The 23,645-nt window shown below is 37.1% G+C and overlaps 2 protein-coding genes across 4 annotated transcripts; one reads left to right on the top strand and one right to left on the bottom strand.

Moving 5' to 3' along the window:
* The first annotated feature begins 971 nt into the window (after nt 1–971).
* On the top strand, nt 972–5,268 carry LOC107763628 (violaxanthin de-epoxidase, chloroplastic). The gene is given in 6 exon segments (NM_001324805.1): nt 972–983; nt 1,909–2,216; nt 2,364–2,530; nt 3,686–3,782; nt 3,863–4,254; nt 4,661–5,268. Coding segments are annotated over 5 exon segments (1,437 nt in total). The 5' UTR covers nt 972–983; nt 1,909–1,937; the 3' UTR covers nt 5,163–5,268.
* A 955-nt stretch (nt 5,269–6,223) lies between these two features.
* Nucleotides 6,224–22,392, bottom strand: LOC107763629 (uncharacterized). 3 transcript variants are annotated; one of them, XM_075228220.1, is made up of 7 exons: nt 21,990–22,392; nt 21,008–21,182; nt 9,977–10,157; nt 9,817–9,900; nt 9,503–9,610; nt 7,364–7,633; nt 6,224–6,640 (listed from the first exon to the last, which is right to left on the bottom strand). In XM_075228220.1, the coding sequence occupies exons 1-7, from the start codon at nt 22,282–22,284 to the stop codon at nt 6,545–6,547; spliced, it is 1,209 nt and encodes a 402-aa protein (XP_075084321.1). In that variant the 5' UTR covers nt 22,285–22,392; the 3' UTR covers nt 6,224–6,544. The 3 variants fall into 3 exon arrangements, with proteins under 3 accessions (XP_075084321.1, XP_075084322.1, XP_075084323.1); XM_075228221.1 differs by having other exon boundaries at nt 21,008–21,093; nt 21,990–22,327; XM_075228222.1 differs by lacking the exon at nt 21,990–22,392 and adding an exon at nt 21,534–21,652 and having other exon boundaries at nt 21,008–21,093.
* Nucleotides 22,393–23,645: the final 1,253 nt, after the last annotated feature.

Genomic DNA, 23,645 nt, shown 5'->3' with positions numbered 1-23,645 from the left:
TGTTGCTTTTTTTTATTATTATTATTATGATTGAGTTTTTGTTGCTAACATCAAATTTGTTATTACGAACAAATTGTTCTAGTTAAATTATTTACTATGCTCAGTATGTTATTATTCCAACATTATATTTAAAAATTTTTATTCTATAGGGAAGTCCATAATTTAAATTAAAAAGAGAAAAAATTCATATAATTAAAAAGTAAAATGAAATGCAAAAGTTGTTAATTTAGAGGGCAAAATAGGTATTTGGCAATTAAAAGTTTAAGAAATTTAGTTGAGTGACCTTCTGAGTGCTATAGGCATAGTTAAGTGATTTTGTTGTTACAAATAAAAGAAAAATGAGTTTAATAGATAATTTCGAATAGTTGAGTGACCATTTGAGTAATTGTCTCGAGGTTTGGGTATATCCATTCGTTCTATTTTATTTGACTCATCTTTTTAAAAGCCGTTCAAACATAGTTTTTTTATATTTAAAGTTAAATTTCTAATTATATAAATAATATGATTTTATAATCACAAATATTATTTTATATATAAGTTTCAAAAAAGAAAATGTATGTTCAGTCAGTCACGTTCACTTATAACAAAAAGATAAAATAACATTTAAAGCCACAACAGGATATTTGTAGATATTTCTGAAATTATTTTATTTAACTTTAGTTTCTCTACATTAAAAAAAAGTGAATATTGAAACCTCTGATATTTTATGAAAAGCTAAGTATAAAATTTTGGACCATGTGTAAGGTGTGCCAAATGCCAAAACATCCAAAAGGAAGAAGGGGGGAAACAAAAAAGAGGAAATGCAGAAACGAAGAAAAGCGGTGACGTTGCAAGCTAATGATCACAAAATGTCTTATCCATTTCCCCTTCACTCAAACTAGTGCTCACTTAATTAATAAAGTGCCCAAATTCAGAAAGAAAAAAAAAAGATACTACAAACAAGCAACACTCCTTATACTCAATGTTCAATCTATTTTCATGAGGTTTGTTATTTTTACTTATATTCACTTCTATTGGTCTTTTACTGATTGAATATGATTCTGCATTTACTTATATTGTATATGTGCCCTTCAGTTTAGCTTAGAGCATTCTACACTTTGGTTCTTTGGGTGCAAATGCAAGAAACGGTACTGCCAATGATGCTAGTTTTATATGCTTGTGCATGTTTAACTTTGTGAAGATGCAATTTCAATGTTGAAAAAGAAAACTGAAGGGGGGGGGGGGGGGCTGATTTTTGAGTTGATTGTGTAATGCAGAGCACAATAAGTGATTATAAACTGGAGCTGCTTTGTCTTGTTATAGAGTTCATCCACAAAATAGAGAAAAGCAAAAAAAAAACTAGCCTTTGTTGTGGGTTTCATCAAAATCTGTTTGTTCCAATAAAATTAGTCCCTTGAACATAGAATGATTACTCTAATGTTAATTCAAACCATTTGACTTTTGTAACAAGCTCCGGGCTGTTGGAGACTAATTAACTGATCGATATTTGGAGCAACATAGAAAGCGTTAGGAGATGGAATGTAGTTTTTTGGTATCAATTTGGTTAAAGGGGATGGTCGGTTTCGCCACTATTTTTATTTTTAATTATATGCTCTTAGCTGCTAGAGGTAATAACAGTCTTTATCTTTGAGATGTTTCTGGATTGTAGCTACAATTTTTTCTCAAGCATTTTATCAATGGATCAACCTTTAATCTTGATGAGTTGAAAATTTATCTCCATATCAATTTTTGACCTCAAATCCCACTCCTGTATTATTGTTCTTCTACCTACTTGTGAATTTGCCAAAAAGTTTTGGCTGTGCATATGATAGTAAGACCAATCAACCTAATGTGTCAAATGAAGATATTGTTCTCAAGAAGATATACGGAGTAGAAGATAGCATAATCTGATATACTTTGATTCTATAGTTTGCAGTTGGTGGTAATACGGTTGAAGAATGGCTCTTGCCCCTCATTCAAATTTTCTGGCCAACCATGAAACCATCAAATATTATGTTGGGTCAAAGCTTCCCGGTCATAAAAGGTTTAGCTGGGGTTGGGAAGATTACTTTGGTAGTATAGTCGTAGCAAAAATTTGTTCCAGCAGACGGATACCTAGATACTTTCGAAAATCTCCTAGAATATGCTGTGGTTTGGATTCAAGAGGTCTGCAACTATTCTCACACGGGAAACACAATCTCTCTCCCGCACATAGCATTAACCAGAATGTACCTAAGGTGACTTTTGATAAATCTTTACTCTTGGATTTCATGCTGTTGCTTATCATTAACTACTTATTTTCGAAGGGAATGTCGGGATCTAGCTCTGTCTCTGCATTCTTTTCATCCTCTTCTTTCTCTTTGCTAACACAAGTCCTCTTTTAGGGAAATTCAGGATGCAAATTTCCAAAAGATGTAGCTTTGATGGTTTGGGAGAAATGGGGCCAATTTGCCAAAACAGCAATTGTAGCTATATTCATTTTGTCAGTTGCTTCAAAAGCTGATGCGGTTGATGCTCTCAAGACTTGTACTTGCTTACTGAAAGAGTGCAGGTAATTCGTGCAGATGTTACTAAAGTATGCCGGAATTTTTCCTTATACTAAGCTATTAATATATTTTGCTGCACAAGTATCAAGACTAGTTTTTTCTACGAAACACTGAATTTGATAAGAAGATGTCAGTAAACAACTTAAAGCTTTCCTGATTGCTTTGCTACCCCTTGTATGTTTCGTACATGAGTTTCGAACTTGATCTCTGCTATCCCATGTATAAATATAAGGATGTGAAATTGATTCTTGTTTGTTCTCTCGGGATTATCATCCTGGCTTAAGAATGAAGTGGTAAAGATGTAAAGCTTTCAGTTTTGGCGGTGCTATCTTATCTTAACCTGCTCACCCTGGAAGATGTCAGGTTGACCAAACTGTCTCTAGAATTTTCTGATCAACCGTCCATAACTCCTCGACTCTAATCGCTGTTACAATCAAAGAAATCAAGTTTTAAGCATGTTCAAAGTGTATCATAATCTCAACCATAATGCTTTTCCTTCTACCTCCATTTTGATTGTGAGACTTAGATTTTCTGTTATGTAATTAGGCCAAGAAAATAGTAGTATGAGTTTGCCTTGTTAACAAGTTTCGTCAAACCATTTGTTCCCTTTTTTTTATTTTTTTTTATTTTATGGTTGTAAAAATAACTGATGTGTTGCTGTGCTAGGGATACAGGAAAGTTTCGCCAATCCCTGGACCCCAGAAGACAGCTAAATTTGTCTCGCTGAATAAGTCAATATTTAAAATGAAATTCATTTTACTCTAAAACTTCTAACAACCCAATTGTTTTCCTTGTCTTACCTGCCCCTTATTTTTTCTCTGCAAAACAAGGAAACCAAATATTACCTAATCAACTTTCTGGATACCCCTTCTAAAATATTTGCATCCCAAAGGATGCAATGGTTGAAAACTAAACTAAGTTAACATCGTTGTCTAATCCTTAATCTATGGCTCTTTGATATTCTAGCAGCTTTTCTGTTATATTTTCTTTCTGTTTTTTCTTCAAATCCGTTTAGTTGTGACTTGTGTGCTTATTTTGTTATCCACCTTCTGATGTGAGATGAAGGAGAAATGCTATATTAGTTATTATGAGTTTCTAACCTTCATTTCAGCATGTGTGTCAGCACTCTTGGGAGACTAAGAAAAGTATTATGCTTTCAGGTTAGAGCTTGCGAAGTGCATTTCGAACCCTGCATGTGCAGCTAATGTTGCCTGTCTCCAGACTTGCAACAATAGACCTGACGAAACGGAATGTCAGGTGTCTACAAATTTCTTATTAAGCTCATTATTCTTGTGATCACATTTGCAGTATACTAATATGCTGGAGTGATTCTGCAGATAAAATGTGGTGATTTGTTTGAAAACAGTGTCGTAGACGAGTTCAATGAGTGTGCAGTCTCCCGAAAGAAATGTGTACCTCGTAAATCTGATGTTGGTGACTTTCCTGTACCTGATCCCAGTGTTCTTGTCCAGAAGTTTGACATGAAAGATTTTAGCGGGAAATGGTTCATTACTCGCGGTTTGAATCCCACTTTTGATGCTTTTGATTGCCAATTGCATGAGTTCCATACAGAAGAAAACAAACTTGTGGGGAATTTATCTTGGAGAATACGTACACCTGATGGAGGATTTTTTACTCGATCAGCGGTGCAAAAATTCGTGCAAGATCCAAAGTATCCGGGGATACTCTACAATCATGATAATGAGTATCTTCACTACCAAGATGACTGGTATTTCTCTTAATACCTATTTGACGTCATGTCTCCATACCGGACTAAACCATGCTGATAGATAAATATCTTGGCAGGGGCGGAGCTTCCGTTTCGGTTACGGGTTCGGCCGAACCCAGTAGCTTTGGTCTTTACCCTACCCTACATTTGTCTTAAGAACCCAATATGGCTGCTAAATTAGTATTTTAGAACCCAATAACTTAAAAATAATAGAATCTCGAACCTATAAACTTCAAATCCTGACTCCGCTTTTGTATCTAGGCTTGGCATGAGATGACGAGTTGTTAAATCCTATCTTGAAATTCGTTCTATATCTCGTGTGCAAAATTGGACCTTGATGTTGTACTTGGTTTGCAATTGACCTCTTCTGTGTATTAATAAACATGTGAATTGATGTTTTCTGCAGGTATATTTTGTCATCCAAAGTAGAAAATAGTCCAGAGGATTACATATTTGTGTACTATAAGGGCAGAAATGATGCATGGGATGGATATGGTGGTTCTGTACTTTACACAAGAAGTGCAGTTTTGCCTGAAAGCATTATACCGGAGTTGCAAACCGCAGCTCAAAAAGTTGGGCGTGATTTCAACACATTCATAAAAACAGACAATACATGTGGCCCTGAACCTCCCCTTGTTGAGAGGTTGGAGAAGAAAGTGGAAGAAGGAGAAAGGACGATCATAAAAGAAGTTGAGGAGATAGAAGAAGAAGTAGAGAAGGTGAGAGATAAAGAAGTCACCTTATTCAGTAAACTGTTTGAAGGTTTTAAAGAGCTCCAACGAGATGAAGAGAACTTCTTAAGAGAGCTGAGCAAAGAAGAAATGGATGTTTTGGATGGACTTAAAATGGAAGCAACTGAGGTAGAAAAACTTTTTGGGCGTGCTTTACCAATAAGGAAATTAAGGTAAGTATTTTTAAAACTATCAACATATATACTACATGTATAGTTGTATTTGATTCTTTTGCCTGGAATAGATTGCTTATACATCATGTATTGCTTCTTTTTCAGAAGCATAATAATATATTTCTTCTCCTTTTAAACCGTTACCAGTGCCCAATGGTATTCTAAAATATCAAAGTTTCCATATTCTCATTTAAAGAGCAGTAAAAATACTGCGAGTAAGTTGCTAACCTGCCGTAGCATTGATTGTTAGTTCAACTGCCATGACTTAATACTTTATAGAAAATCAAGAGTTAAATATCATTTTTCAATTCCCATCTTTACATGTCACAAGATTAATTACTCCTATTATTAAGGGAGGAAAGAATTTGAAAGGTGCTTTCAGATTTTATTCGAAGAGTATGAAATGTCATTGATCTACGTAATTAGATTAGTGCTTGTAACGGCATCTGTGATATGAATTAAGGGGCCCAATAGAGGTGAAACAATGTGGTAACACGTAGACAATAAATACTTGTCCGCACTTTGTGTTTATATCAAATAGAATAATTTAATTTTAATAATGCAACTTAACCATGGTTCAGTGATAAAAGTTTTTACACAATACGTCTTGCATTTATTTGCTTTTGCAAACACTAAGGTTTTCCCTCAATGAATTAGTCTGCTATTTACATTTTCCACATCAAGTGAAATCTAATGTGCCAACTCAACAGTAAGTTCAAACAAGAAGTTCTATCCATTACGGCTTCACAACAGAACTATTTACAATCTCATCCGATATTCCTTACAGCTTGTTTGGATTGTGGTTACATATCGTTTCACTATCGTTTGTCGTCGTTTCATGATGTCACGCACCAACAATATGAAGAATAAACTTGCAATATTATTAAGATTAAATAGGATACGGAGTAGAATTATTATATAAAAAAAGGATAAATGATAAAATATGATTATTTAATAATAAGGAAGGGCAAGATGAGAGAAACATCAAAGAAATGACATCACCATACCAAATCCGTCATTCCATTAAGTGGCACTTTTCGTCGTTACGAAAACAATGGATTTAAACAATAAAATTTAAGTAACAATCAAAACAAACATTGTATTTAAAGTAACAATACGATACGATACAATTGGTAACAACCATGCAAACAAGCTGTTAGTGATGCCACTAGCATCAGAGGCCTTGCATCAATCGTTCCATACACAAACTACATAGTGCAAAAAGCAATTTCAGCGTTTTGGGTAAACTTTAGTAACTAATTCAAAAATATACATCTTGTATATTCCAGCATTGCAATTCAAAAGGTCAACTTTCTTCACCAACTGTACATATAGCAGTTTCTGCAGATATTTGCAAAAAAGTAAGTGAAGGACCACGAAACATGGTCAGCTTGAAGAGCCATCTGACAAACAGTGATCCCAGATTAACTTCAAGTTGTCTTCAAGCATTTTCAACACCAGCTTTTCATCGATTGTTTGCTTCTGCATTTTTGGTTAGACAATGTAAATCAATTCAATTATTTCAGCAGTGCAGGGTCAATTCAGAAAATAAAACACAAATGCTTATCAATTCAACAATGAAGAGACACTGCATGGTTCTGTTTGTACTTCCTTGGCACATGCGAGTTACGTAACCATTTGCTAACATGAGCAAGTAAATCTTAATTATAACTTTTTAGTGTAATATCTTTGAAGATGTTAAAAGGAAAAGAAAAAGGTGTATTGTCTTTCTCATCTTCACAATGTACAGACTAGGGGTTTATATACAGAGATTACAAATAAAGCCAGCAAGCGATATCTCTACAAATCAGGGATACATATCATATCTGATCTTCCTAGGATAAATATGGAAAAATCATCTCAGCTATTTACAGAAATATATCTTCCCTAAAGCTGTTGTACAGCTATAACAAATCTTCTCAGAAGACATACAAAAAGTTAATAATTTCCAACAAAGAAATCAACTAGATTTGGATTGGCGGTAAATTTGTGTTGCTCCAGCTGCTTTGGATGATATTTTGCCCAATTCGGTGGATGTAATCGGTAAGTGGGAACACGGTATAATGTTCAAATCTAACTTCTAAGAATACTATGATATGGTTTTGTGTAAATCACACCAATTGCAAGCACACACGGATGTATTATCCACAGAGATCCAAATAAAAATAAGTATACATAAATGGTCGTCAGGGAATGAAAACCTACTCGCAATTGAGATACAATCCCAGGCATTTTCAGGCTGGTCTCCCATGAAACCTCACCAGTTGAAGATCTGAAATCAAATCGATCTGCATGTCGAAGCTTAAACCGTATTGACGGATTTCCATATGATTTTGCAGTTGTGTGCCAGACACCAATTACAGCATATCGACCCCCTGAAGAATCCTTGCCAATGGGCCATCTCAACCCACCCTTAACTTCTGAGTCCAAAATGGCAGAACCAATAAGATTTTTAATTCCATTGATCTCCTCATCCTGGAAAAATGCAAAGAGTAATTCAAATCAGAAGACTTGCTCTTTAGCTACACAAATACCACTACTGGTGTTCTTTCAGTTAAACAGTGCAGGCGTCATAGATGAAAATTCAAAATGCATATAAAATCAGCAACACATGAAAAGGTCTTGGTTCACTGGGGTGGAGTTAAAATGTCCACCAAAACTGCAAATGAATCACACCGTTTCCGTCAAGTCAATGAGTTTTGTTGCTCCATCCCCTGCTTATTAAAGCAAACTGGCTTTGCCATTTATAAATCACACTTACAAACCCATATTACTCCTAAATTGAGATTATTGTTCTGATGTACTTATAGATCTTGCTATCCTGCTCGTCATATTCTGTACCCAAAAGCCAAAATAGGGACCAGGAATTGGAGTTGAGCCATAGGTGAAGACCAATTTGTTCCACCTTTTTGACATCGTTTTGGTTGAGAAATAGCAATGTATGTAGTTCTGGTCCCTCTAATGTTTAAATTAAAGAGTAGCATTAATCTCACTACTTTGTTGATCAGATTGTCAACTAATATCTATTGCACATTGCACTGGTCAACTAGTACTTGATTAAGCAATGGTGGGTTCATGTTTGCGTCTAATACTACTCAAGTTATCTTTATTGCTTCACCAAAAAAAAATGTTCCACCTTCTGCCTATCCTCAATAGACCATACTGGAAATAATAAGGCTGGTTGCTCAGACATTTCTTTTTAATAAGGCTGCTCAGACTTGAAACTGTTAAACTGTAAATACCAACAAAAGAGAATCAGATAAGACAGTAGCCAAAAAAATCCTATCAACGGAAAGGCAGAATCATGCAGTATCCAAAAAGCATATGTTTCTCAGAAGCTTGAAACTAGACTTTAACTCTATACATAATTTCTGACTAAATGTTTTTGACAAGCAGGGCAGATCTGGGATTTAAGGTTACAGGTTTTGAATTCCAGGACAGGATAGTTTACTGGGTTCGAGATGGATTATTTATGCATATGCAGTAAATTTCTTAACACAAATACAGGCCTTGGGCCAAAGCTAATGGGTTCAGCCGAACCCGTAACTTGTACCGCAGATCTTCCCCTGTTGATAAGAAGCGATATCCTTCTAAAATATAATGGCATTAGACTTAATGAGCTTGATGAAACGTCAAAAGACACCTCATTTTCCACCAAAAGGAACTCTGCTTACTTGGTTTATAACTTCACTTTCGATTGGGCTCTGGAAGCCCTTAAATCTTAGTAGATAATAGTAGCTACTTTGAGATGCCAAAGCAAATCAAATTCATTAAAAGACCATAAGGCTAAAGGCCTATGAAGAATATCTTCATTTCTACTTTTTGCCTCTGTATCTTCTTTTTTCCTCTTCTTTTTTAGATAACTGTGGTGTCCAGCTTCGTTTTTCCTTGTTCTCTTTTCTAGTTTCCCTCATTTGAGTATCATTTTATAAATGATTCGTATCTAACTCATTCCAGCAACTAGAGGACTCCAAAAATAATGCCAAGTGTAAATCAAACCTGTATTCGAGCATTTTAAACCTACTGAAGCCTATAAGGTAAGCCCAACATGCAATTTACTTTACTGTTCTCTTTTTCATGAAGAAACATTCAACCCTCCCTCAAAGCCACAAAACATGATAAAGCAAGAAATTTGCACCAAAAGTAATTGAATGGAGATGTTTCTCAGTAATGTTCAAAAAATATAAATCCAAACATCGGACGGAACTTTCAAATATGAGTTATGGCTTAACAAGGTAAAAAATAGCAAGAAATGACAAACAAATGGAGGACTTGGATCTAACTAATATACTGATCGATTCTAGCACGCAGAAAAATTAATCCTCAATGGAGGAAGTAACTTACAGATAAAGCGGTCAAGATTTTCTTGGTATGTAGCATCAACCTCAGGTCTGAACTCTTTCCAAGACAGCTCATATCTGCAACCATGTGGCGTACTTGGTTCGCCTCAATCTAAAAGAAAAAGCGTAGTGTCAAAATACAGTTAGAAAAAGACAAGCTGCAAGAAGTAAAGAATGAAAAAATATAAGTAGAGGAGGTAAATATGTTCATGACAAGATTAAATGTTGTTTTATTAAAGCTAGAAGTAAACAGTTAATTAGGCATCGTGCAAGAAATTATATTCTTCATCAAGAAGCGGGGCGGAACTGAGTACTAACCTTATTGAGCTGAATTCTTTTCTGATCCTTGGCTATCGTACATTTGCAGGCGATAGTTAAATCAGAGCACAAGTTATCGGAAAGCTACAAACACAAGGGTTATCAAAAAAGAACCAATACATAAAGAGAGCTACATTTGTTAGAAGCATGAAAATAATACCTTAACATAGTATAATTCCTTCTCTTCCCCATATTCTAGCCCAAGAGTCTCAACTGCAAGATTTCCTATATATTCCATATATGAATGAGGAACCTTCGTATAGAAAGATTTTTTCATTTGCCTCAACGCAGTTTCACCCAATGGGTTACTTTTCAGGGATTCTTGACTATTTGAAGAATTCCTGCATCACAAAGAATTTAAGGAGGATCACATTTCGAAATGTGCATTGGATTTAATAGACTCAACAAAGCAATGCTTCAAACAGTGCAATATAAGTAGCATTTTAACATCTAGGATAGAAATTAGGACTCGGGTATGAGGTTAACAACACAATATAACTATTAAAGGTAAAATTTACCCCAAATGCTACAATATTCACAAGGTAGAAAACATCAGAATTCAGAAATTTGAAGGTCATGATTGTCTCTATTCATTCCTGACCACAAATTTAGAAATCTCACCTGAAATACCGATCCACAGAGTAAAATGTATTGAAAGTAATCATGAAGTATGATGAGATTTTATTTTTTTACCACTATATTATGATGAGGTTGCATGAAGGGGGTAGTATGGGACCTCTCTTTTAGAAGGAACATGCAAGATTGGGAGATTGTGGAGCTCCAAGATTTGTTGGCACTGCTATACGGGCAGGACATGCCCCATCCATCTTGTGATTCTTGGAGATGGGGGTTGCGCGGCAATGGTTTGTTCACCGTAAAGTCCTTTTACCAGAGTATGTTGGTGAGAGAGGAGGCTACTTTTCCACACTCCTCGATCTGGATTCCTAAGGCGCCCATAAAGGTGTGCTTTTTTGCATGGCTAGCGGCGAGAGCAGTGATCTTGACTGCTGAAAATATGCGAAAGAGAGGAATTATACTTGTTAGTTGGTGCTACATGTGTAAAAGCTCAGGGGAAGAAGTTGATCATTTTTTGTTGCATTGCCCTGTGTCCTCGGGTTTGTGGAGGACAATCCTGAATCTTTTTGGCGTTCAATGGGTGATGCCAAGCACTGTAAAGGAAATGCTATATAGCTGGGCCGGTTTCCGAAGAAGAAGCAAGCAAAAAGAGTGTAAGTTCGCCCCGTTAGCTCTCATGTGGATAGTTTGGGAGAGAGAAATAAGAGAGTTTTTGAGGGGATTGAGTCTCCTTTTTCACATCTTAAGATTAGTCTTTTATCTTTGATCGCTTTTTAGTGCACCCATATAGCCCCTACTTGTGTAGAAGATTGGGCGGCGTCTTTTGTAGAGAATCATGTCCTGATGTAAATTCTCTACTTTTTGGTATACTTCTTGTATACGGGAGTTTTTTCTCCCTTTTGATTAATACACAATAGGTGACATATGATTGGAGGCCAAAGTTTTGTGTAGATTGCATAAAATTTGTCCATGACTCAGAAAACTGCAGAAGGATTAGTACAGAAACAAAGGAGGAACCTTACTGTGAGAAAGGCATGGAAGAAAATATTTTATTGATATTAGATAATAAATACAATACAAGAGGTCCCTATTTATAGCTATACACTACAAGGAGATATTACTCCTCTTCCAATGTGGGACAAGACTACACTATACATATCTGTAAACTAACACTCCCCCTCAAGCCGGTGCATACACATCATATGTACCGAGCTTGTTACACATGTAACTAATACGAGAACCAGTAAGAGACTTAGTGAAAATATCTGCTAGTTGATCATTCGACTTTACAAACTTTGTAACAATATCTCCTGAAAGTATTTTTTCTCTGACAAAGTGACAGTTGATCTCAATGTGTTTAGTCCTCTCATGGAACACCGGATTTGACGCAATATGAAGAGCAGCTTGGTTATCACACACTAGTTCCATCTTGCTGATTTCTCCGAACTTTAACTCCTTGAGCAACTGCTTGACCCAAACTAACTCACACGTCGCCATAGCCATGGCCCGATATTCGGCTTCAGCGCTAGATCGAGCAACTACATTCTGTTTCTTGCTCTTCCACGAGACCAAATTACCTCCTACTAGAACACAATATCCAGACATAGAACGTCTATCAAAAGGTGATCCTGCCCAATCAGCATCTGTGTACCCAACAATCTGCTCGTGGCCTTGATCCTCGAATAGTAATCCTTTGCCTGGAGCTGACTTTATATACCGAAGAATGCGAACAACTGCATCCCAGTGACTATCACAGGGAGAATCCATAAACTGACTTACAACACTCACCGGAAAAGAAATGTCAGGTCTAGTCACTCTGAGGTAATTCAATTTGCCAACCAACCTCCTATATCTCGTAGGGTCTCTAAGAGGCTTCCCCTGTCCAAGCAGAAGCTTAGCATTCGGATCCATAGGAGAATCAATAGGTCTGCAACCCATCATTCCAGTCTACTCAATACCTAGAAAATACTTCAATCTGCCCAGATCCTTAGTCTGGAAGCGCTGAAAGAGATGTTGCTTCAGATTAGTAATACCATCCTGATCATTACCAGTAATAACAATATCATCAACATAAATCACTAGATAAATACACAGATTAGGAGCAGAATGCCGATAAAACACAGAGTGATCAGCCTCACTACGAGTCATGCCGAACTCCTGAATAATTGTGCTGAACTTACCAAACCAAGCTCGAGGGGACTGTTTCAAACCATATAGTGACCTGCGCAATCTGCACACACAACCATTAAACTCCCCCTGAGCAACAAAACCAGGTGGTTGCTCCATATAAACTTCTTCCTCAAGATCACAATGGAGAAAAGCATTCTTAATGTCTAACTGATAAAGAGGCCAATGACGTACAGCAGCCATGGACAAAAAGAGACGAACAAATGCTACTTTAGCCACGGGAGAGAAAATATCACTATAATCAAGCCCAAAAATCTGAGTATATCCTTTTGCAACAAGACGAGCCTTAAGCCGATCAACCTGGCCATCCGGGCCGACTTTGACTGCATAAACCCAACGACAACCAACAGTAGACTTACCTGCAAGAAGAGGAACAAGCTCCCAAGTGTCACTGGCATGTAAAGCAGGCATCTCGTCAATCATAGCATGTCGCCATCCTGGATGAGATAGTGCCTCACCTGTAGACTTAGGGATAGAAACAGTGGACAAAGAAGATATAAAAGCATAATGAGGTGACGACAGACGATGATAACTTAAACCGACATAGTGGGGATTAGGATTAAGTGTGGATCGTACACCTTTGCGGAGTGCAATTGGTTGACTAAGAGGAGACAAGTCCGCAGTAGGTGCAGAATCTGATGCGGGGCGTGAATCACCTGGGCCTGATGCTGGATGTGGACGACGATGATAAGTCAAGAATGGTGGAGCTGCAGAAGGTTGAACTGGATTATGTGGAGGAACTGGAGCTATAGGTGGTGGAGCTACAACCGGAGCTGTAGGTGGTGGAACTGGAGCTATAGGTGGTAGAGCTACAACTGGAGCTATAGGTGGTGAAGCTACAACTGGAGTTGTAGGTGGTGGAGCTGGAGTGACTGAATCTCCAAAAGATGAAACTGGTAGTACCTCAGAAATATCTAAGTGATGACCTGAACCTGTAAAGTATGATTGGGTTTCAAAGAAGGTAACATCAGCGGACATAAGGTACCGCTGGAGGTCAGGAGAGTAGCATCGATACCCCTTTTGTATTCTCGAGAAACCCAAAAGTACGCACTTAAGAGCACGAGTAGCTAACTTATCTGTTCCTGGAGTAAGGTTATGGACAAAACAAGTGCTTCCAAAGATACGGGGTGGAAGAGAGAACAAAGGTAAGTGGGGAAACATAACAAAGAATGGAACTTGGTTCTGGATAGCTGAAGATGGCATACGATTAATAAGATAGCAAGATGTAAGAACTGCATCCCCCAAAAACGCAACGGAGCATGAGATTGTATGAGTAGGGTACGAGCAATTTCAATAAGATGTTTATTCTTTCTTTCAGCTATCCCATTTTGTTGAGATATGTACGGACAAGATGTTTGATGAATAATCCCATGAGATTTCATAAACTGCTGAAATGGGGAAGACAAATACTCTCGGGCATTATCACTACGAAATGTGCGAATAGAAACCCCAAATTGATTTTGAATTTCAGCATGGAAGGTCTGGAAAATAGAAAACAGCTCAGATCGATTTTTTATCAAAAATATCCAAGTGCACCTGGAATAATCATCAATGAAACTGACAAAGTAGCAGAATCCCAAGGTGGAACTGACCCAACTAGGACCCCAAACATCTGAATGGACTAAAGTAAAAGGTGACTCTGCTCGATTATCAAGACGCCGAGGGAAATGGGAGCGGGTATGCTTACCGAGCTGACATGACTCACATTCTAGAGCTGACAAGTGAGATAAACCAGATACCATTTTCTGAAGTTTTGACAAATTGGGATGTCCCAACCGTTTATGTAATAAATCTGGTGAATCAGTAACAGGACAAGTTGTAGAAGGAAGACAAGATGTGAGTCCATGTGATTTAGCAAGGATAAGGTAATAAAGTCCGTTTGATTCACGCCCGGTACCAATGATCCGCCCCGTACTGCGTTCCTGTATAAAAACATGGTCATCAAGAAATAAAACAGCGCATTTAAGTGATTTGGCTAAGCGACTAACAGCTATGAGATTAAAAGGACTATTGGGAACATAAAGGACTGAATCTAAAGGTAAGGAAGGAAGTGGGCTTGCTTGACCTATTGCAGTTGCCATGGTTTGAGACCCATTGGCCATTGTGACTTTTGGAAGAGATTGAGAATACGAAATAGTAGTGAAAAGAGATTTGTTACCAGAAATATGATCTGATGCACCTGAATCAATGACCCAAGACTCAGAGGATGAAGATTGGAAGAAACAAATCACGCTATTACCTGTTTGAACAACAGAAGCTATATCAGAAGATGTCTGCTTACATGCTTTATACTGAAGGAACTCAATATACTCTGCTAAAGAAACCATCCGACTATTCAAAGCATCGGTTCCCATGTCGCTACAATTTGTAGTAGTAGGGTTAACTTGAAATAATGGAAATAAGTAACTCTTGTGAGAAAACTGAAGAAATAGCTTGAAAAACACTGTTTACAGCAGGAAAACAGAACACTGTTCTATGTCGGAAACACTGTAGCTCGCCGGAAAATTCCCAAGTTGTCGGAATTTGTCGTAACCAGGATGGATAGACTCGGAATTCCTTTGCGAGCAAGCTGTCCTGAAGAAATATTTTCAAAAAATGGCCGGAAGGTCACTGTTCACGCCGGAAAAATATAAAAGTGGCCGGAATTTGATTTGAATTAGATGGGTAGGCTCGGAATTTTGAGGAGAGCACACTGTCCTGAAGAAGCTTCGCGAAAAAATGGCCGGAAAGTTGCCGGAACCCTCGCCGGAAAAGTTGTTGCCGGCGCGTGGAGTAGCGTGGCGGCTTTACTGCCGAATAAAATTTCAGGGGTTGGTAGTCGGAGGGTGATCTACCTCGTGGTGGTGTTGGTTTTAGCACAACACCGACAGAAAGTGACTTTCAGTTAGACAAGCTTTAGGTCACCGGAAAAATTACACGATGACTAAGTTCTTTCTTCCCGGTTAACGCTGGAATGACGCACAGCGATCTTTTCTCACTAATGCTCTGATAACATGTGAGAAAGCACGGGAGAAAATATATTATTGATATTTGATAATAAATACAATACAAGAGGTCCTTATTTATAGCTATACACTACAAGGAGATATTACTCCTCTTCCAATGTGGGACAAGACTACACTATACATATCTGTAAACTAGCACTTACCAAGAAGTGGCCAAGAGGAAAAGGAGAAGAAATAGAAAGAAGAACCCAGTCTGAAAAGCAAAAGTGCCAGACAAAGAACAGGGGAAGCAACAAGGTGGAGCTGAAACTGGAATTACACAGGTAGAGGCACAGCAAAATGTCTCCCTAAATACAGAAGAGGATCATATTGAACAACAGACTGAGCAACAGAATATTAAAGGGTCAAAAGGCAAAACCATAGCTGTACAAGATACTACACAGGGAGAGCCTATGATGTTGCAGAAGGCCAACAGATTTGCTCCTCTAAGAATTGAGGAACCTAGCACTACAGGGGGAGGACAAGTATGTGTGCAGAGGATGGTAGACCCCCCATGATTGTGTGCACCTGGAATATTAGAGGGCTAAACAAGCTCTCAAAACAGAAGGAGTTGAAGCACTTTCTGGCAAGACATAAAATAGACATTATAGGGTGTGTGGAAACTAGAGTTAAAGAAGATAAAGCAAGGAAAATTCTGCAGAAAGTAGCTAAAGGATGGAACTACTGTTGTAACTATAACACAACAGTAAATGGCAGAATTTGGCTCTTATGGAAGGATCATATATATTAATGTGCAGATACTATCAATAAAGGACCAGTATATCCATTGCTCAGTGGAGGATAATACAAGCCAGTTTAATACAGAGTTTACAGTGGTGTATGCAAAGAATACATTGCAACAAAGGGAGGAATTGTGGGCTGAATTACAGCAGTTGGGGGCACCAATCAGTCCTCCATGGATTCAATGTGGAGATTTCAACAATGGTCTAACTACTGAGGATAGAATTGGGCAACCAGTCACAGCAAGGGAAATTCAAGGCTTCCAGGAAATGCTTAATAACTTGCAGTTGACTCCAATAAGATCAATAGGATGGCATTTTACCTGGTGTAACAAGCAGCCTGTGGCAAGCAGAGTATATAGTAAAATAGATTAGGCTTTGGGCAACTTTCAATGGCTACAGCAGTATGGACATATTGAGGCAGACTTCCTCAATCCATGAGTATCTGATCACTCTCCTGTTCTGCTGAGATGTGGTAAGAGGAGGAGATTACATCCAAAACCATTTAAACTGTTTGCCAATGTAATGGAACATCCTGAGTTTCATGATATTGAGAAGGGTATGGGAGCAGAACCAGGGTGCAGATGATATGGCCAGTATTAGTAGGAAGCTACAGGAGTTGAAGCATGAGCTAAAGGACCTAAATCAGTACATGGCCTCATATGCACAAAGGCTGAATCAAGCTAGACAAAAACTGGAGATTGTGCAAGCTACCATATGTACTCCGCCCTTTTGTCAAAACTTGTTTGATCAGGAGAAGGAGATACTAGCTGAAATTGATAAATGGAGCAACATTGAAGAGCAAGCACTTTAGACAGAAATCCAGGGCAAACTGGATTATGTGTGGAGACACCAATTGACAGTACTTTCATGAACAATGGAAGATCAGACAAAGCAAAAACACAATTACACCTATCTATACAGGCACAGGTATCAAACTCACAGATCCTACACTGGTAGACCTATTGCATGTTGTAACACCTTGTACAAAATCATTGCCAAGGTGTTACAACTGAGAATAAAGGAGATGATTGGGAACATAGTAGGTCACTCGCAGTCTGCTTTTATAGAAGGAAGGAGTATCATTGATAACATACTTTTCAGCCATGAATTATTCAAGAGATATAACAGGAAAGGGGTATCTCCTAGGTGTGTTATGAAAGTGGACCTAAGGAAAGCATATGATACTATAGACTGGAGATTCTTGAGAAGAATGCTTAGTGATCTTGGATTTCCCTTCAGATTCATTGAATGGATTATGGAATGTGTCACAACAGTTTCATATTCCCTAGTGCTAAATGGAGGACTTACCAAACCTTTCCAAGGAAAAAGAGGGATCAGACAAGGGGACCCTACTTACCTCTTTGTAATTGCTATGGAGTACTTAAATAGAGAAATGATGCAACTGGCAGAGAATGGGGACTTTAACTTTCACCCTAGATGTAGGAAACTGGGCATAATCCACATTTGTTTTGCGGATGACTTACTTATGTTCTGCAGGGCAGACATTGAATCCATCAAACTCCTTCAAGGGACTTTTCAGAAATTTTCTGAAGCTTCTGGACTACAAGCTAACACTGATAAGAGCTCTATTTACTTGGCAGGGGTGGATGAATATGAAAAACAGGATATTATGAATGTACTGGGGTTTGAAGAGGGTACTCTTCCTTTCAGATATTTAGGAGTGCCACTATCATCAAAAACATTAACCGTGCAGCAATGTTTACCCTTAATTGAGAAGATTACAGCAAGAGTAAGGTGTTGGTCTGCAAGGTTACTTTCATACTCTGGCAGACTATAACTGATAAAATCAGTGTTGTTTGGCATTCAAACATACTGGGCACAGATATTCATCCTTCCCAAGAAAGTTATGAAGATGATTGATGCAATATGCAGATCATTCTTATGGACTGGTGACGCATCTATCACAAAGAAAGCACTAATATCTTGGGAAAAAGTCTGTATGCCTCAATCTGCAGGGGGCCTTGAATGTCATAAACTTATGCATTTGGAACAAAGCTGCTGTGATGAAGCAATTATGGGCAGTTGCAATGAAAAAAGACTGCCTATGGATAAAATGGGTTCATAACTACTATATAAAAAAGCAGGACTTGGAGCACATGCCTACACCCAAGACTGCAGCTTAGGTAATCAGGAAAATCATAGAGGCAAGGGAGAACTTGAAGAGGCAGCCCATGCTGGGATCCTTGAGTGATCAACTGAAGATATTGCAGGTGCAAGAACAATTTTCAATCAAGCAGGCCTATCTTATGTTGATTCCCCAGTATCAGAAAGTCCCTTGGAAGAGCATAGTTCTGCAGACAAGCATTCACCCCAGATTCAAGTTCATATTATGGTTGGCTGCACATGAAAGGCTATCTACTGTGGATAGACTAAATAAAATGGGAATACAGGTGCCACAGGATTGTGTATTCTGCAAAGCTGCTAATGAAACACTGCAGCACCTATTCTTTGAGTGCCCAGTTACTAGCAGAGTATGGACCAGATTACTGGTATGGCTAGGCATGAAAAGGAACATAAAGGGATGGAAAGAGGAGCTTACATGGGCAAGCAGAATGGCTAGAAAGAAGACAGGAAAAGCTGCAATCACTAGTTGTGTGTTTGATATGATAATATACCGAATATGGAGGGAAAGGAACATGATTAGATTCCAGCAAAGTGTCTTTGAGGAACACAGAATATGCAGAGAAATTGTTCTACATGTGCACGCTAGAGGCAGAAGACGTCCAACTTGGCAGCAGACATTACATAGCTTAGATAGATTTGCCTAGGCCTTTGTATGTAATGAACTGTCTAGTTTTGTTTGAAGCAATGCCTAGATTTGTAGTAGATGCGAATGCAATATGTAATCTAGGACTAGATTCAGAATTCTGGATAGTAGTTGGTCAGCAGCTACTTGGCTATGTACATATACACTTTGATTAATACAATTTGAGTTTAATCAAAAAAAAAAGGTATAAGGAAAAAGATTTCGCTCATCTTAAAGGAAATAAAGGTTGCATGTCAAGAAAACTTCTATCTGCTTTTATATGGAAAAAAAAAAAGAATTCAGCAACTGATTTTACATTAAAAGGTATATTATTTAGATAATTTAAACATTCTGTTTCCCTTCTTGAAGTCACAAGAATTCAATTCTCAGAACTGTTATGAAACCAGCAATATTACATGAAAGTAAGCGTACGACCTCTAAGGCCCAATATAAGAGGAATATTGTACAAGTATAGATAGATCCTAGATGGATGAACGATCATACAATGTTGGACGATATTAGAAATAAATAAATCTAATACAAGGTCCAAGTAGAGCACATTGGAGATAAAATGAGAAAAGATCACATGAGATCGCCATATCTTACAAGGCCATTCATAAGCACAACCTAAAGGCGCAAAACTATGATGATTAAAAATGCTGGACAAAGACGGGAACACCTAGAATCACGAGGAGAAAACTATCTCAAAAGACCTATAATTTCTTGAAACCAATGTAGAATTAGCTAAGGACAGAATCCAAGAGTTCATATAAACAATACTAACTAGTTGGGTTTAATGACTAGTTGTTGTAAGACTTACACTAGACTCGTTGTAGGAGTCTCTTGCATCTAGTTAATACTTGTATGTCAACGTAAAATAAGTTTGCGATTTAGAGAATTTCTATTTTTAGAAAAATCCTAATCTGCCTTGCAAGACAAAAAAATTGAGTACTATCATAAAATTCACTTGAATAAAGCTGAAGGACACAGAATTTTTATAATGAATCCCAACTAGATCTTTATTGAAGCATAGCTGGTTGATTAATTATTTTCTTTAAGTAATACAGCTACGGAACATGATCTTAAAGTAGCAAACTGCAAAGACCAAAATTGTGGGGTATGAAGGCTATAATACTTATTTACTCAACTCTAACGAATTGGAAAAAACAAGTAAACATGCAAAGTATTCAGAAGCCAAAATTCTTGCATGTAATCTCTGCACTACTCTATTGTGCCATCCTCTATGCCAGTTTATGAGAAATCAGAAAACACTAAGTGTCCATCTAATATGGTAGTTCTTTTTGTGATCTTTTAATATAGCAGTTTTTGTGGTGACTACAAGGCAAAACAAAATGATAACGGGAACAGCTTCCAATAAGTTTGTTTAGGGAAAAAAATACAGCATTGATGTCTTCAATAGGGTGTGACTAACCTCCCTAATGGCAAACATTGAGAAGAGACTAGCCAACTAATGAATACTTTTGTCACTTGGTCAAATATAGACAATATAACACTCAAATTAATAGTCACTTAGTTAGTCTAAACTCTTTGTCAAAGTCCTTTTAACTTTCAGCCATGCATCGTCCCCTCGGAGAAATCCAATAAATTAGGGGGAAAGAAAATAAGACAGCCATGCATTATCTAATTTCACTTAATTTTTATATTCTTTAATTCCCCAACATAAGGTATTGCTTAAACACTTCCCAACTTTCATCATCAATATTTTCTAGTCTTCGCAAGCCAAAAGGGAATGAATGAGAAGGGGTACAAATTGACCGAGAGAACAGCTAGCCCATTTAGTCAGGGAGGTTTGCATTGTTAAATACCTATATGTTTCGAATATAAGGACACATGTTATTAGGTTTCACAAGGGTACAAAAGACTCCAAAGATTCCTAATATGACAAGCCTAATATAGAAATGAAGAATACTAACCCATAAAAGAGAATCCTTCCAAAACGAGCAACTAGAGTTGGCTTTATTTCTTCCATATTAGATTCCTCCATGTCACGCTTCACATGCTGAAATGACAAAAGTAAGTCCTCCATCACACTTAAAGCCGCCAAAAGCCATGGCTTATCCATAAGCTGATTTGTTCGTTCGCTGCAACCTAGAACAAGTATGTGTGTGTGTATATATATATATATATATATATATGGTTTAGTAAAGATCACTGAATAAAGATTTCACAAATTGAAATTGAAGTCCATCTGTCCATGAAAATCAGACAAAAGGATTTTAGAGATAAAAAACCCTCCAAACTAGAAAATCGAATAGAAAACAAAAAGGTGGGTACAATACCACAAATGATTGATTTTAACTATTCATTCCACAACAAAAAGTATGTACTAATCTTAGAGCGGAGATTCTAACTGATAAAAAGCTTAACATAAATTTGACCTCCATCCCATTCAATATGAAGACATTGATCTCTCCCAATTCAGTTTCCCTTTCCTTTTACCTCTGGGGTGCAGCCATTCCCTGGACCTGTGTGAACACGGGATGTTTTGAGCACTGGCCTTCCCTTTTTAATTCTTCCAGAATTTTGCAATTGTGACGCTGTTTAGTCCTTACACTAAGAAAGACAGAAAGATGCCTTAAAACCTAGCAGAAAGTGTGGCAGCATTTTCAGAAGTTCCTTCCTTTGCTTCAGTTTTTCCCCAGAAAATGAGGGCAACCAAAATTGAACTAGGTAGGAGTTGTACGTCACGTTCAAAAAGGTGCACCACGTAGTGTACCTACCTAGCTTCTTTTTTTCATGTACCTACCTACACTAGCTGCTGACAAACCAAAACAACACTCTCTAGGTACAACCACTAAAGCATATAAGTACAAACATTTAATGCAGCATTCATCAAGTAAAAGATTCTACTTTTATTTGACTACTGTTGTAGAAAAACGGAGAAAGTACTAGTACCTTCCATTAGAACCAAAGAGAGAGGTTTATCTCCTGATTTTCGCTCCACTGAAACGGGTTGGAGCCTCACAAGAGATGAAAACTGAGAATCGTCAACAGTCAAGCCAACGGGGAACCATTTGGAAACTGCATCATGAGCGTAAAGGAAGCCGCCCAAATACTTTTCCTTTCTCTTCTGGTTCCCGAAATTCAGGTTTTTCTTGAAGGTAGGTGTCAGGGACTCCGGCGACGGAGTTGGCTTCGGCGACGGCGATCCCTTTGTGTGCCTTTTGTGCGGCGGAATGTAAGCGGACATTGGCTCACTCACTATGATCACTTGCTGCTGCTGTCGGTGGACTGTTTAGTTCTGCAGTGGAGTGTGGTTCTTTAAAATAGGAGTTTGGGAAAAAGGAAACTAAAATAAGAATAACAATTTAATAATACAAAAATGTAAGCATAAACCTTTTGTTAAAAAACATGGATCTACGAAAAAACCAATAAAGAAAAACATTTTGTAATACATACTCCCTTTATTTTATATAGTCTCTCAAAAAATAACATAATGAAAGGAACAGTTGGATATAATGAAACTTTGTATGCAATGTTCAGGTTAATCTCACCGATGGTTATTGAACTATCTTTCAATTTTACTAAAGTAATGTAACTATTTTTTGTCACTTAAAAGTAACTAAACTTTATCATTGTCACTTAAAAGTCATTTTGTCTCAAACCCCTACCATAAATATAATATGGCATTAAATTTTATGATAAAAATTCAAAAATAAATGACACATAAGCTAATATGGGTCATACCCATTTTAGATTCATTTATCCTTTAATGTGATTTGATCCATAATCCAAATGAGTTTCTATAAAAAAAAAATATTAATTCCACGTTAGTTTAAAATGATTATCTTATACTACAAAGTTTTGTCTTTTCTGTCACAGCACATTCATAATTATTCTATACTAAAATAATCTATGCTAGAAAATTCTTATCTTGTTTGTATGCCACATCCGAGTCATTTTATAACTCTACTAGAACTAAAATACTATTGTATACAATAGTATTTTAAAATGACTCGGATGGGGCATACAAACAAAATAAGAATTTTCTAGCATAGATTATTTTAGTATAGAATAATTATGAATGACTCGGATGGGGCATACAGACAAAATAAGAATTTTCTAACATAGATTATTTTAGTATAGAATAATTATGAATGTACTGTGACAGAAAAGGAAAAACTGGGTAGTATAGGATAATCATTTTAAACTAATGTGGAATTAATTTTTTTGTATCGAAACTCATTTGGATTATGGATCAAATCACATTAAAGGATAAATGAATCCAAAATGGGTATGACCCATATTAGCTTATGTGGCATTTATTTTTGAATTTTTATCATAAAATTTAATGTCGTGTCATATTTATGGTAGGGGTTTGAGACAAAATGACTTTTAAGTGACAATGATAAAGTTTAGTTACTTTTAAGTGATAAAAAATAATTATATGACTTTAGTGAAATTGAAAGATAGTTCAATAACCATCAGTGAAATTAACACTGCAATGTGCTCATTAGAATAAGATAATTACTGAATGGACATGAATTATGTGATTTTTCTACATGGTGATTTTTTTGGTAAACAAAAGGTATTCTCAAGAGCTTCTGATAC

Source organism: Nicotiana tabacum, chromosome 13 (genome assembly GCF_000715075.1).
Source record: "Nicotiana tabacum cultivar K326 chromosome 13, ASM71507v2, whole genome shotgun sequence".
Classification (NCBI taxonomy): domain Eukaryota; kingdom Viridiplantae; phylum Streptophyta; class Magnoliopsida; order Solanales; family Solanaceae; genus Nicotiana; species Nicotiana tabacum.
Note: the sequence above shows the minus strand (reverse complement) of the source record. Positions and strands in the feature narration are given on the sequence as shown.